The sequence below is a fragment of the Parasteatoda tepidariorum genome, chromosome 10, assembly GCF_043381705.1.
Source record: "Parasteatoda tepidariorum isolate YZ-2023 chromosome 10, CAS_Ptep_4.0, whole genome shotgun sequence".
Lineage (NCBI taxonomy): Eukaryota > Metazoa > Arthropoda > Arachnida > Araneae > Theridiidae > Parasteatoda > Parasteatoda tepidariorum.
Genome location: NC_092213.1, coordinates 81258772 through 81270280, shown reverse-complemented (window position 1 = coordinate 81270280; position 11509 = coordinate 81258772). Strand labels below are relative to the sequence as shown.

The window sequence follows — 11509 nt, the reverse complement described above, 5'->3', positions numbered from 1 at the left end:
TCTAAGAATTTTTGCTTCAAATAGAAAATTTTGTGCAAAATTATTAGATGAAAAAATATACTAAGAGCCAGTCAATAGGGATGCTTTTTTATTAAGACTAATTAGGTTAATAGGATAGGTTAATTTCGAAATATTTAGCAAATTAAGTAGGCCCAGAAAAGTTGATAAATGATAATAGTAAGTATTTTGAATATCGGAGTCTTTTCTTTAAATGTTTCTAACAATAGCGCTAAGGTCCATGATTTCTAATGTTTTAAAATTTTCTAGAAATTTTTGCTTGAAATAAAAAATTTTGGGAAAAATTATTAGATCAAAAATATACTACGGGCCAGTCAATAGGGATATTTTTTTTATTAAGACTAATTAGGTTAATTTCGAAATATTTAGTGAATTAAGTAGGCCCAAAAAAGTGGATAAAAGATAATAGTAAGTATTTTGAATATCGGAGACTTTTCTTTAAATGTTTCTAACAATAGCGCTAAGGTCCATGTTTTCTAATGTTTTAAAATTTTCTAGGAATTTTTGTTTCAAATAAAAAATTATGTGAAAAATTATTAGATCAAAAATATACTAGGGGCCAGTCAATAGAGACAATTTTTTTTAATTAAGACTAATAAGGTAAATTTCGAAATATTTAGTAAATTAAGTAGGCCCAGAAAACTGGATAGGCCTCGTTCTCATATTTATCATGATAAGACCTTGCTTATCAGGCAAAGAACATCGTTCAGAGACTGCAAGCCTTTTTGACTCAGTTTGTGTCATTTCAATTACAGTTAATTACTTTCAGGAGTCCAATGTGTCACTTGTCAGATTTTTTTTAAAAAAATAAATTATTTGAAAGCTACTGCTTTGGCTTTAAACCATATAATCACAATGCATAACTATATTGGCTTTTTGGTTATTAACTTGCTTTAAATCTAAAGCAAGGCGTTTTCTCATAATCCATTGTACAGAATTCACAATATTATTGAAACTCGTAATTTAGTTTGATTTCTAAATTTATAACTCAATATAATTTAAGTAACTAAAGAAATTTCAGTAATTAATAAGCAATTTAATAGAGCTTTCCTTTGTGGCAATTAAGTATATGTCACATGCCACCAAGAGATATACATGCCCTCTAGTAACATACATGCCACAGGTTCGCCATCTCTGACCTAGTTGGATATGAAACAAATGTATTCTGCAAGGGAATGATTAATTTGTAAATATTACAATTGCACATTTATTTGTAGGTACCATACCAGTAAATAACTCACGATTGTATAGTTTGTCTACAGTAAGAACTCCCCTGCCACAAAGTTTGAGGCCGCCTGCTACTATGGAAATGAGAATAGTGCATTTCAGGGAGGGTAGCTTCTCTTCAATCTAGGGCTAACACAATAGACAGAGAAAACAAATTCGGTTTCTCTCGTCCACCCAAGCAAAAGCCAGTCCTAAACAATGACCCCACACCCCTACTTGAAATAGTTATATCTCATTACAGATAAATGGTTAGGAAAGTTCTTACTTTAGACAAACTATACTTTCAAACGAAGTATATCCTATGTCAACAAAGGCTTCCTTTTATTTTCGCTTTTGATCATATCTTCCAGAAGACTGTCCTTCTCCTCCTCGTCGCTCTTTCCTCCTTCACTGGATCCTTCATCTTCAGATCCTTCGATATCCTCCTCAATAGGATCGCTGGGAAGGTCTGATCCAAGACTCTTCATGGAGGCTCCCGTTTCCTGGCACATCTTATAAAGCTCAGTGAGATCTTCCTCCAGGGTGTCTTCGTTTTCCTCCTCATCATCATCTGGAACGACGTCATGACACTTCTTGGAGGTCTCACTCATCTCCTCCACCATCTGCCTGGACACATTTTTATTTTTGCGGTTCTGAAACAGAAGGACACAATGTCAGCAAACATTTCTGAAAAGAGACACTTTATAGATTTTGATTTGTACTTTTTCTCCAAGGAAATTATGTAGAAACATAAGTTTATGACCCACAGAAGTCCCCCCGAGTCTCAAGACATATACTTAGTGATTGTGAGGTCTATTCTGCTCTAAGATTCGAGCATACGAGGTTAACATTGCATTAAGGCCTGTGAATTACGGGATATTCCAGTCAGGAGTTTGCTGAGCTTTGTTTCAGCTATCAAGCTTTTCCGTTAATCCTTGGGTACAATAGACCTCTGGTCGATGTGCCTTGCTCCTCGGAGCTGCCCGACGTCTAAGTCTATCGATCTAAGTATTACAATAAAAATAACGTGAAAATCTATAAAAAAAAAAACATTCTTCTCGGACAAATTGTAATCTCTTCCTAGTAGCAGATAAAAAGTTGCTCTAATTTGGACTTTGGGTTATCTAGACAATGAGGTATTATCTCCAGCATATATTTTTTAACTCTGAATCAAATAACACTAAGTTTGAGACAGGACTAATAATTCAGAAATTATTAGTCCTGTCTCAATGCAAACCTGCCAACATTGGAGAAATAAAATAACGGAGATTTTACTAGCAAAACTTTTTAGGCTACGAGTGAAGTTTGAATACATCATGCATAATCATGTAAGTCAAAAAGAGAAATTTAAAATTGGAAATAATATAAGCACTTACATTTACAATTGGAAATAATATAGCACGAAGTAAAAAATATGCATATAAATCTTAATCTAAAGAAGGCTTTTTTGAACTATCATTTATAATTACTTAAACTATAAACACTCGACACACTGCAGTACTGGCAATAGCATCATCTGCTGAAGAATAAGATAAATATTTTTGCCCTCAGCAAATATTTTATGGGCAAAATTTCTTTTTTAAATTTCTTTTTTCAAATATGGAGAAATTTGAGAATATAAGGGCAAACAGGAAATAGTCGTAAAATACAGGAGTCTTCGCTAAAAAAAAAAAAAAAAACAGGAGACTTCAGGTATGTCAATGGCTTTATGCACAAAAAGTTCTATTTTTTGATTTGTAACAAATTTAATAGTGCACCTTGTACTTATTTGCACATGTGACATTGCAAATTTGATTTGTACTTATTTGTTGTTTGACATTGCTGTTTCTATTGGGTGAAACATTTTGCATGAATGCCAAATTGATATCCCATTTTTACAGTACAAAAGTGAATGTTTAAATGTTCCATTTTATTGATTGAATAATTGCTATTTACTAATTGAATGCTGTAAACAGGGTATTTGCTACATTTTGGATTTTCAAATCCATGACTTTTTATGACTAATTCCAAGAATTTTTCATGACTTACTGAAGTTACTATTTTCTCCCACAAAAACACAACAATATATTTAATAACTTTTCTTTATCTGCTTAAGCACGCAGCAGCCTTTAAACACTGGATATTATTGCTGGCCACGCTCAAAGCCCTGAGGCAGAACCGTGGGCAAACACGGCGACATTGTCGCAGAATGCAATTGAGTTCTTGCAGAAAGGCAAAAGCAATTTTCTTTTGGAAAGTTAAAAATTTTGGTTTTCTTTTCAAAAGAATTTTTTTAGGAAGTTTTTCTTTCTTTTTTTTTCCTGCAGAATTATACTCTAAAGATACTTTTCTTGCTCATCAGTAAAGAAAGAAATGCTCCTGATTTTTCTGTTCTCATTTGGGAATTCACCAATGAATGGCTTGCTTCAGTTATAATTTTAAATTTATAAAATAAAATATTAAAATAAATAATAAATAAAAAAATTCTGAAATCACTGAAGTTAAAATATAATTTGCTCTAGAAATGATGTTCTTTCTTTCATTTTTTGAAAGAACACCATAATTTTGAAAGAACATTTTATATTTTAATAAAATGCGACTGTGAGTGGGGATTTTGTTACAAATTCAGGTATTCGGAACACTATGAAACTGGGGGGAAATTCCATTTTAAAAATTAGATTTTTNAAATTCCATTTTAAGAATGAGATTTTCTTGAGACCTAAATCCATGATTTGAAAAAAAAAATTATTTAAAATCATTTCATGACAAATTTTGTTCAATACCGAAATCCATGACTTTCCAGGTGCGCAGATACCCTGTATAAAGAATGGAAGAGGCCATAAAATACCAGCAAAAAGATATGCTTTTTTTTAATAGGTTGAATGGACTTACCCTGATTTTTACATCACTTTTCTGAATAACTTGGTCGTCAACTACCGATCTTTTGTTGAGAGTATCATTCACAGCGCCCATATGCTGGATTATTCGTTCCATGGCCTGCTCTGTTTCTTCCAACTTTTTCTTCAATTTATAGATTTCATAATCCTCTGCACAATATAAAAGCTACATTTAAACAAAATATTAACTAGCATAAAATTAAATAATCAATCAAAATTCAATTTTAAATAATAGAAGTTATTTCACTGTAATAAAACTTTAATTTATAGATTTCGCAATCCTTTGCACAAATTATTAACTCAGATAAAGTAATAAATATCAATCAGAATTCAGTTTTAGACAACAGAAGGTACAATACCCTACAATAAGGGTTGTTGTTCATTTACGTCACACTAGAGCTGCACAATGGGCTAATGGCAACTGTCTGGGAAACATTCCTGAGGATGATCCTAAGACATGCCATCAAAATTTTGATCCTCTATAGAGGGGATAGCACCCCCACTTTAGTAGCCTGACGACCTGCACTTACATACCAGTTATTTACATCAAGGGACAAACAAATCTCTCTATTTGCAACGAAGCCACCGAAGTGAATTTTTTCTTCAAGATATTTCCCAAAAGCTTATTGATTTACATTGCCCAATGTACGAACGAAGGAATAGAAATGGAGAATAAAGCATTTAAGGAAAGGGAAGCAAGTTCAGCATCAGACAGTCAATACGCTACAGACAAAATGCATCACATGACCGACAAATTCGAAATCATGACAGTAGTTGGGATATTGCTGATCATAAGCTACAACCGGGTACTTCAAATGGCTCACTATTGGTCACTCAATTGTTCGCTGGGAAATGCAGCTATTCAAAAGGAGATGAGCAGGGACCGATTTCTTTTTTTTATTGTAAAATTATATTTCAATTTAGAAACCTGCAGATACTTCGAAATTATATTATATTGAAGAATTAGTTTCCTGCTTGAAGTGTACTTTTTTGAAGAGTTTTACTGGCAGCACAAGGCAGTCAATAGACGAGTCAATGGTCAAATTCAAGGGGAGGAACAGTCTGAAACAGTACCAACCCATGAAACCAGTAAAGAGAGGTATCAAAGCTTGGGAGTGCTGCGATTCTAAGACTGGATATGTATAGGACTTCAACATTTACACGGGGGAAAGAATCTTCAGTGACTGAAGGATTTCTGGGAGAACGTGTAAAAATGCTTATTTCTACAGTGAAGATTCCCCAAATCGTTCTATGTTTCGACTAATTTTTCACTTATGTCAATCTGATGCACACCCTGCCCCATGGATGTGTTGGCACCTACATGAAAGAACGAAAAAATACACCAACATTTCTGACTGCGAGAAGACAAGAAGTACAGCGAGGTGATTCGGTTTTCCAAACTACAAGAGAGAGAATAATTGCTGTCAAATGGATGGGCACGAAGGAAGTTTTTGTCACGTTGAATTGCCATAGCAATGAATTAACTACTTCGATTAGAACTCTAAAACATGGATCTAAGAAGGAGTTCCCCTGCCCGTCAATGGTAAGATTTTACAACAGGTTCATGGGTGGAGTTGACTTCTCTGACCAACTGGGAACATGCTACAAGGTGGATCGTAAATCCAACAAGTGGTGGAAAAAGGTATTCTACAGATTACTGATGACCTCGATTGTTGATGCCCATGTCAAGATGTTACTGAACAAAGACGTCCCTTATTACCATTCCTCGAAGCTGTTGCTGAAAGTCTCCCAACATTTAGAAATAAAAACAAGGAAGTCAATAAGCAAAGGCCCTCTTCCTCCAAAACTATATCATCGTCATCATCAACAGCAAGACTTTTCAATGTTGGAAACCATTTCCCGATTGAGGGAAAAACGCACAGAAGATGTGCACAGTGCGCAAAAATGAAGAAAGAGGCATGCTCGAAAATCACCTCTTGCAACGTAGCACTGTGCAAGAACTGTTTCCAACCCTACCACACCCTCAAGAAACCCAGACTTTAGGTACTGTTGTTCCTCCATTACTTTCAATGTTTTAAAATTTTTTCACCATTCTTATTTTATAACTGTTAATTCTGAAAAGTGTTTATAAATAAACATGGTAGTAAAAATGTTAACGAAAATGTACATGAAAATGTTAATAAAAAAAAAACATTGCCTAAAATAATCATCAAAATGTTAAGTAAAATGTCAATAAAAATGAGTTATTGACTCTAGAATTCTGACCGGGACATACCCTGTCCCATCAATAAAGCTTATGAAATCATTGTTGCAGGTGGCGCGCTGTTATGGGGACGTTTATGCGTTTCCAAGACCATCAACCTTTCAGGCATGAAACTTATCTAATCTAATAACTGCTTGGAGGAGAAATAACAGATCCCGGCAATGGGGTGGAATCGGACGGATTTTTTGCCGTATTAAAAGGGTTAAAAATATATAAATAGAAGCAGTTAAAAATTTATCAATTGTAAGCAAATTAAATTTAATTTATATATAATTGGTGGACAAAATGATGGAAATGCTTCTACACTAATTTTTTCATATTTTTCAAAAAATACTAAAAGAAGCATTTTATAATGAAAGTCATGCTATTTCTCATACTTATCAATCATTTTTAAAGCTTTCAGAACTTTAAGGGACTGGTATTACATTGAAAACAACAACAAACATTATTAATCACCTGTGCTACAATATACAGCAATAAGTTTGTAACTTGCATTATTGTAAGCTATTATCATTTGTAATGAAATTTTGTTTTATAATGCAAAATGAAATTTGAGGAAACCCTCTTATCATTTAGAGCTTTTTTTGAAAAATTAGAAAACTGTTAGAAACTTTTTAAATTTTCAAGATATTCAAATTGGATTTTTTCATGAGTTATCTAATACAATTCACTACAAAATTACGAAAAAACCTTCTCGCATCTTTTACACACATGCACAGTATCAAAGAACGATTTCAAATGCTTATAACTTATTCAATTTTACATAATATTTTGTTATCAATTAAAAATTGCCCCAAAAATTTGTTTAATTTCATTGAATATTTTTTAAACATTATTACAAAAAATAGGCCAAAAAATATTTTTTTAAAATAAAAATGTCCATAAAAATTTCAGCTAAATTTCATGCAATAATTGCAAATAACAACCAAAGTAATCTATGGAAGTTACCAGCTTATTGCTATATTTTCGGGCATAAACTGTCAAAAAATACTTGTTTTCGTTTATAATTCTTTGGTGGTCCCTTAAAGCTCTAAAAGATTCCTCACAATATTTCTTGAGAAATTTAAAAATATGTCTGAAACTGAAAGATTGTCTTCCATTAATTGTACGGTTATGTATTTTCAATGTAAAAAACTTCTTCAATTTATAGACATTATAATCCTGTGGACAATAAAAGCTACAGTTAAACAAAATATTAACTCACATAAATTAATAAATGTCAATCGGAATTCGATTTAAAACAGAAGGCATTTTCAATGTAAAAGAAACTTTGTCAATTTATAAATTCTATAATCCTATAAAAGAAGGTTCACACTAAAATAAATAAATAAATAAATAAAATAAAAAAAATAATAAAATTTTTTTCCCCCCGACTTTTCCAGGTAAATTTACGATAAATTTTAGTCAAATAAAAATGTAACAAAATTTGTATTAAAAAAATGTTAATAAAATTATAAATAAAATTGCAATGCGAAGAATTAATAAATTAATTTTATCTCCTTAATAGAGGGCTAATGTCATATGTTGCAATATGTACTTATATAAATAATAAATCAGTATAACACCGGATGTCAAGCATCATCTTTGATTAAATGTTTCATTTTATCATAAGTTTATGAAATATCCACCCTTATAATATTAAATGGANCCTATAAAACAAGGTTCACACTAAAATAAATAAATAAAATAAAAATATTTTTTTCCCCTGACTTTTCCAGGTAAATTTACGAAAAATTTTATTCAAATAAAAATTTAACAAAATTTGTATTAAAATTTTTTTAATAAAATTATAAATAAAATTGCAACGCGAAAAAGCATTTATAAATCAATTTTATCTCCTTGATAGAGGGCTAATGTCATATGTTGCAATGTGTACTTATATAAATAATAAATCAGTATAACACCGGATGTCAAGCATCATCTTTGATTAAATGTTTCATTTTATCATAAGTTTATGAAATATCCACCCTTATAATATTAAATGGAAATTGTCAACAAAGTGTATAAAGTTTTATCTTTTCAATGCCTTCACTTTTGTTTAAAACTTGAATTTTTTATGTAGCATTTTTATAACTTTAAAAAATATTACAGAGAATGCATGAAATCTATTCTATAAAATTCATGAGTTTTATAACTTTCTAATAAAATATAGAATGTGTTATTAAAGAAAAAAGAAGGGGGTATAAGTATAGAAGAAAAATAATTATTCTTACTTGCATCCAATTCAGCAGCTATGAATAAAATAAAAATGAGAAAATTGTAAATAAATTTCTGATACTTTCAATAAAAATTACTAAGTAAAGTAAGGAAACACATGAAATGAAAGGAAAAACACAAAGAAAGAAATTTTTTTCTTCCTTAATAAATAAGATGTTACTTTTAAACATTGTATTCGATTTATATACACTATTTTTATTTAGTCTCTTTCCTCTCAGCTGAAACATTATTAAAAATAATAATTTTGATTAATAAAAAAATAGAATCAGTAACAATAATTTGCTAGGGATGCAAGAAATAATGATTTGGCAAACAAAAATCTGCCGAATAGCAACATTTTGCTTAAAAAGAAATCATTCATAAATATTTTTAATACATAAATAAGTTCAGTCATTAAAGAAAAATAAGCAAATCTAGCCTATATTACTGGTATGGGGTAAACTAAAAATTTAAAGCTAAAAATCACAATTAAACTTTTTCACATAGTTGAATTTTTTAAAAAGTGACCATAAATAATAACTTTCATAAGAAATGCTCTTTAAAAAACACTGATAAGAAGAAAAGTTAATATAAAAATTTAAAAGAGAAATTTTTTTCTTTTCTTCATAGTTCTAGAATATAACTTTAACGTTGAGAATCATAGTTTTCTATGTCAGTGGTTAACCATTTTATTGTACTAATTAAAAAAATATTCAAAAGTGACAATAAAAAAATTGAAAATGCTGCACTATAATTCAAAAAGAACAACAGCAAAAACGGAAAAAAAGTTTTCGATTCTAAAAACAAAAAAATGTAGAAAAACAACAAAATTGACCGAATACATAACTCATGTTTCATTATAAAGTAATATAGTTTTAATGCTTTAAATTTTGCTTCTCCATTTGTCGTTCAGAACATAAATTACAAATTTTGGAACTTAACAAATAAATGTGAAACTTATTTCTAATAATGTATCGCGATTTCAGATTATTCCTTACTAAATCTATTCTAATTCCAAAGGATAGGGAAAAAATTTTGTTGAAAAATACTTTGTCGAATATTTGGTAAAAAAGTCCAAATACCGAATAGAGGCCGAATATTCGTAACATCCCTAATATTTACTACAAAAAATAAGTAAGATAATAAAATTCAGTACTACTGAGATATCTCTATAGTTATGTTTAGTAAAATAAACTAAACAGACAGTTTAATAAAAAAAAGTCTTATTAAATATCAGTATGTAATTAATAAAATATTTAATAATTTTCTAAATTATAAAATCTTTAAGGCTATAAAAACGTACTGTAACTATGAATTTTTTTATTTACATATAATGTTAAAATAAAATCAATGTGCGAGTCAATATTAAAACTAATGCAAAGCAACAATACTAATACAAGTGCCCACTTCATTTCAGAAAGAAAAAAAATTCCCTGACATCTCCCTGCTCTTCAGGAAAATTTAAATGTAAATCCAGATCACATTTTAGCTATACCATACAATTTTTCATTGGAAAACTTTGAATTTTTTAAATTTATTTAGCAAAAAAAAATGTCAAATATTAGAATTTGTCAGGAAATATCATAAAAACAAGGAAAAGTTTCACTGTAACTTTTGCAACAAATAATTACAAAAATTTTTAGAATTATTTAACTTGAATCTCAATAACTGATTACTGTTACCAACAATTTTGAGACTGATTATTTCCTAGGTAGGTATTTTACAGGTTTTTGTAAAAAAAATAATCCTGTTTATCCCCTGATTTTTAGAGTAAAACTAAAATTCCCTGACAATTCCAAAATTTTCCCTGACCCATGGGAGCTCTGTAACAATAAAATAATCTAAAATTAAAAAAAAAGGAGAGGGCTTGGGACTTTTAATTATCAGTTATGATTAAAAAAAATTGAAGCTTATTATAATTTAATAATATATAACTATGAGTTTAGTAGTACCTTGTCCTTCCTCTTCGCTTTCAGGAATTGCGGTTTTGCATGCTGCAACACTCTTTTTCTTGCCTCCTCGTTTGGTAGTAGTTTTGGGAGGTGGTGGAGGTGTCTTTATAATTTCATCCGTCTCCTGGCAGATAAATTTACGATATTCAGGATCCATGTGAAAATCTTTGATCAGAGGCTTCTTCTGTTCTTCAGGGTTCTTTTTAAAAACAAGCTAAATAAAGAATGAACATTTAACTTTATATCCACATCTGTCACCAGGGATGGCAAGTTTCTTCCAACCCAATTGGAAAAATTGGAAGAGACTTGATTGAAAAAGGCATATCTAATATTAAAATAATGTTTTAAACAGTTTATTATTGCAATCTAGTTTAAATAATAGTATTAATATTTAAGCTATTTAATATATCATTCTTAAATAAGTATAACTAAACTAAACAACTGGAAAGAGAAATAAATTTAACGAATTGCTCATGAAGTTAAAATAACTGGAGTTCTCCGATGTTTTATGTTAATGGGAAACTTAATTAACAAATAGTATGATAAATCTTAATTAACAAATCATATTTTCAACATATACACTACTACAAATCACATATTGAATTCACAATTACTAATTAATGCTAGTAGTAGACTAAAGATAATGTAATAAACAGATTTTAAAATTCTATATAAAACTAAAATAAATAATATGAAAATAGTTACTTTCCTTTAAAAGAAAAAGTATTTGTTAAAAACTTTCAATTCACTGGTACTGCATAAAATTTTTGTTCAAATTTACCATTTTTTAAAAACTTATTGCTGAAGAACCGTTTTTACCATTTTTAGGTTCTTCCCGTGTATTGGAAGAAAAAGGTTTCTTCCTGTATCCTAGAAGAAATAGGTTTCTCCCGGATAAAATGCCAACCCTGATTATAATATGTCCAAAACCAAAATAATTTTTTGTAAACTAACACATCTTTCAATTTACACAATATTTGTTCTATATTACACTCCAACTTCTACAAATTGAATGTCTATAACAAGAATTATTTTGC

The 11509-nt window shown here is 29.9% G+C and overlaps 1 protein-coding gene across 2 annotated transcripts in view; it reads right to left on the bottom strand.

Annotated features, from left to right (window-relative positions):
- Positions 1 to 270: 270 nt before the first annotated feature.
- LOC107456684 (resistance to inhibitors of cholinesterase protein 3) overlaps positions 271 to 11509 on the bottom strand; it is a 17861-nt gene continuing 6622 nt past the window's right edge. Inside the window, exons 4-7 of one of the 2 annotated variants that reach the window (XM_016074618.4) lie at positions 10473 to 10686; positions 8538 to 8555; positions 4096 to 4250; positions 271 to 1877 (exon numbers count right to left, since the gene is read on the bottom strand). In XM_016074618.4, coding sequence (XP_015930104.2) covers positions 1545 to 1877; positions 4096 to 4250; positions 8538 to 8555; positions 10473 to 10686 — 720 coding nt within the window. In that variant the 3' untranslated portion in view covers positions 271 to 1544. The remainder of the gene's footprint in view (positions 1878 to 4095; positions 4251 to 8537; positions 8556 to 10472; positions 10687 to 11509) is intronic. The other variant, XM_016074620.4, reaches the window with a different exon arrangement.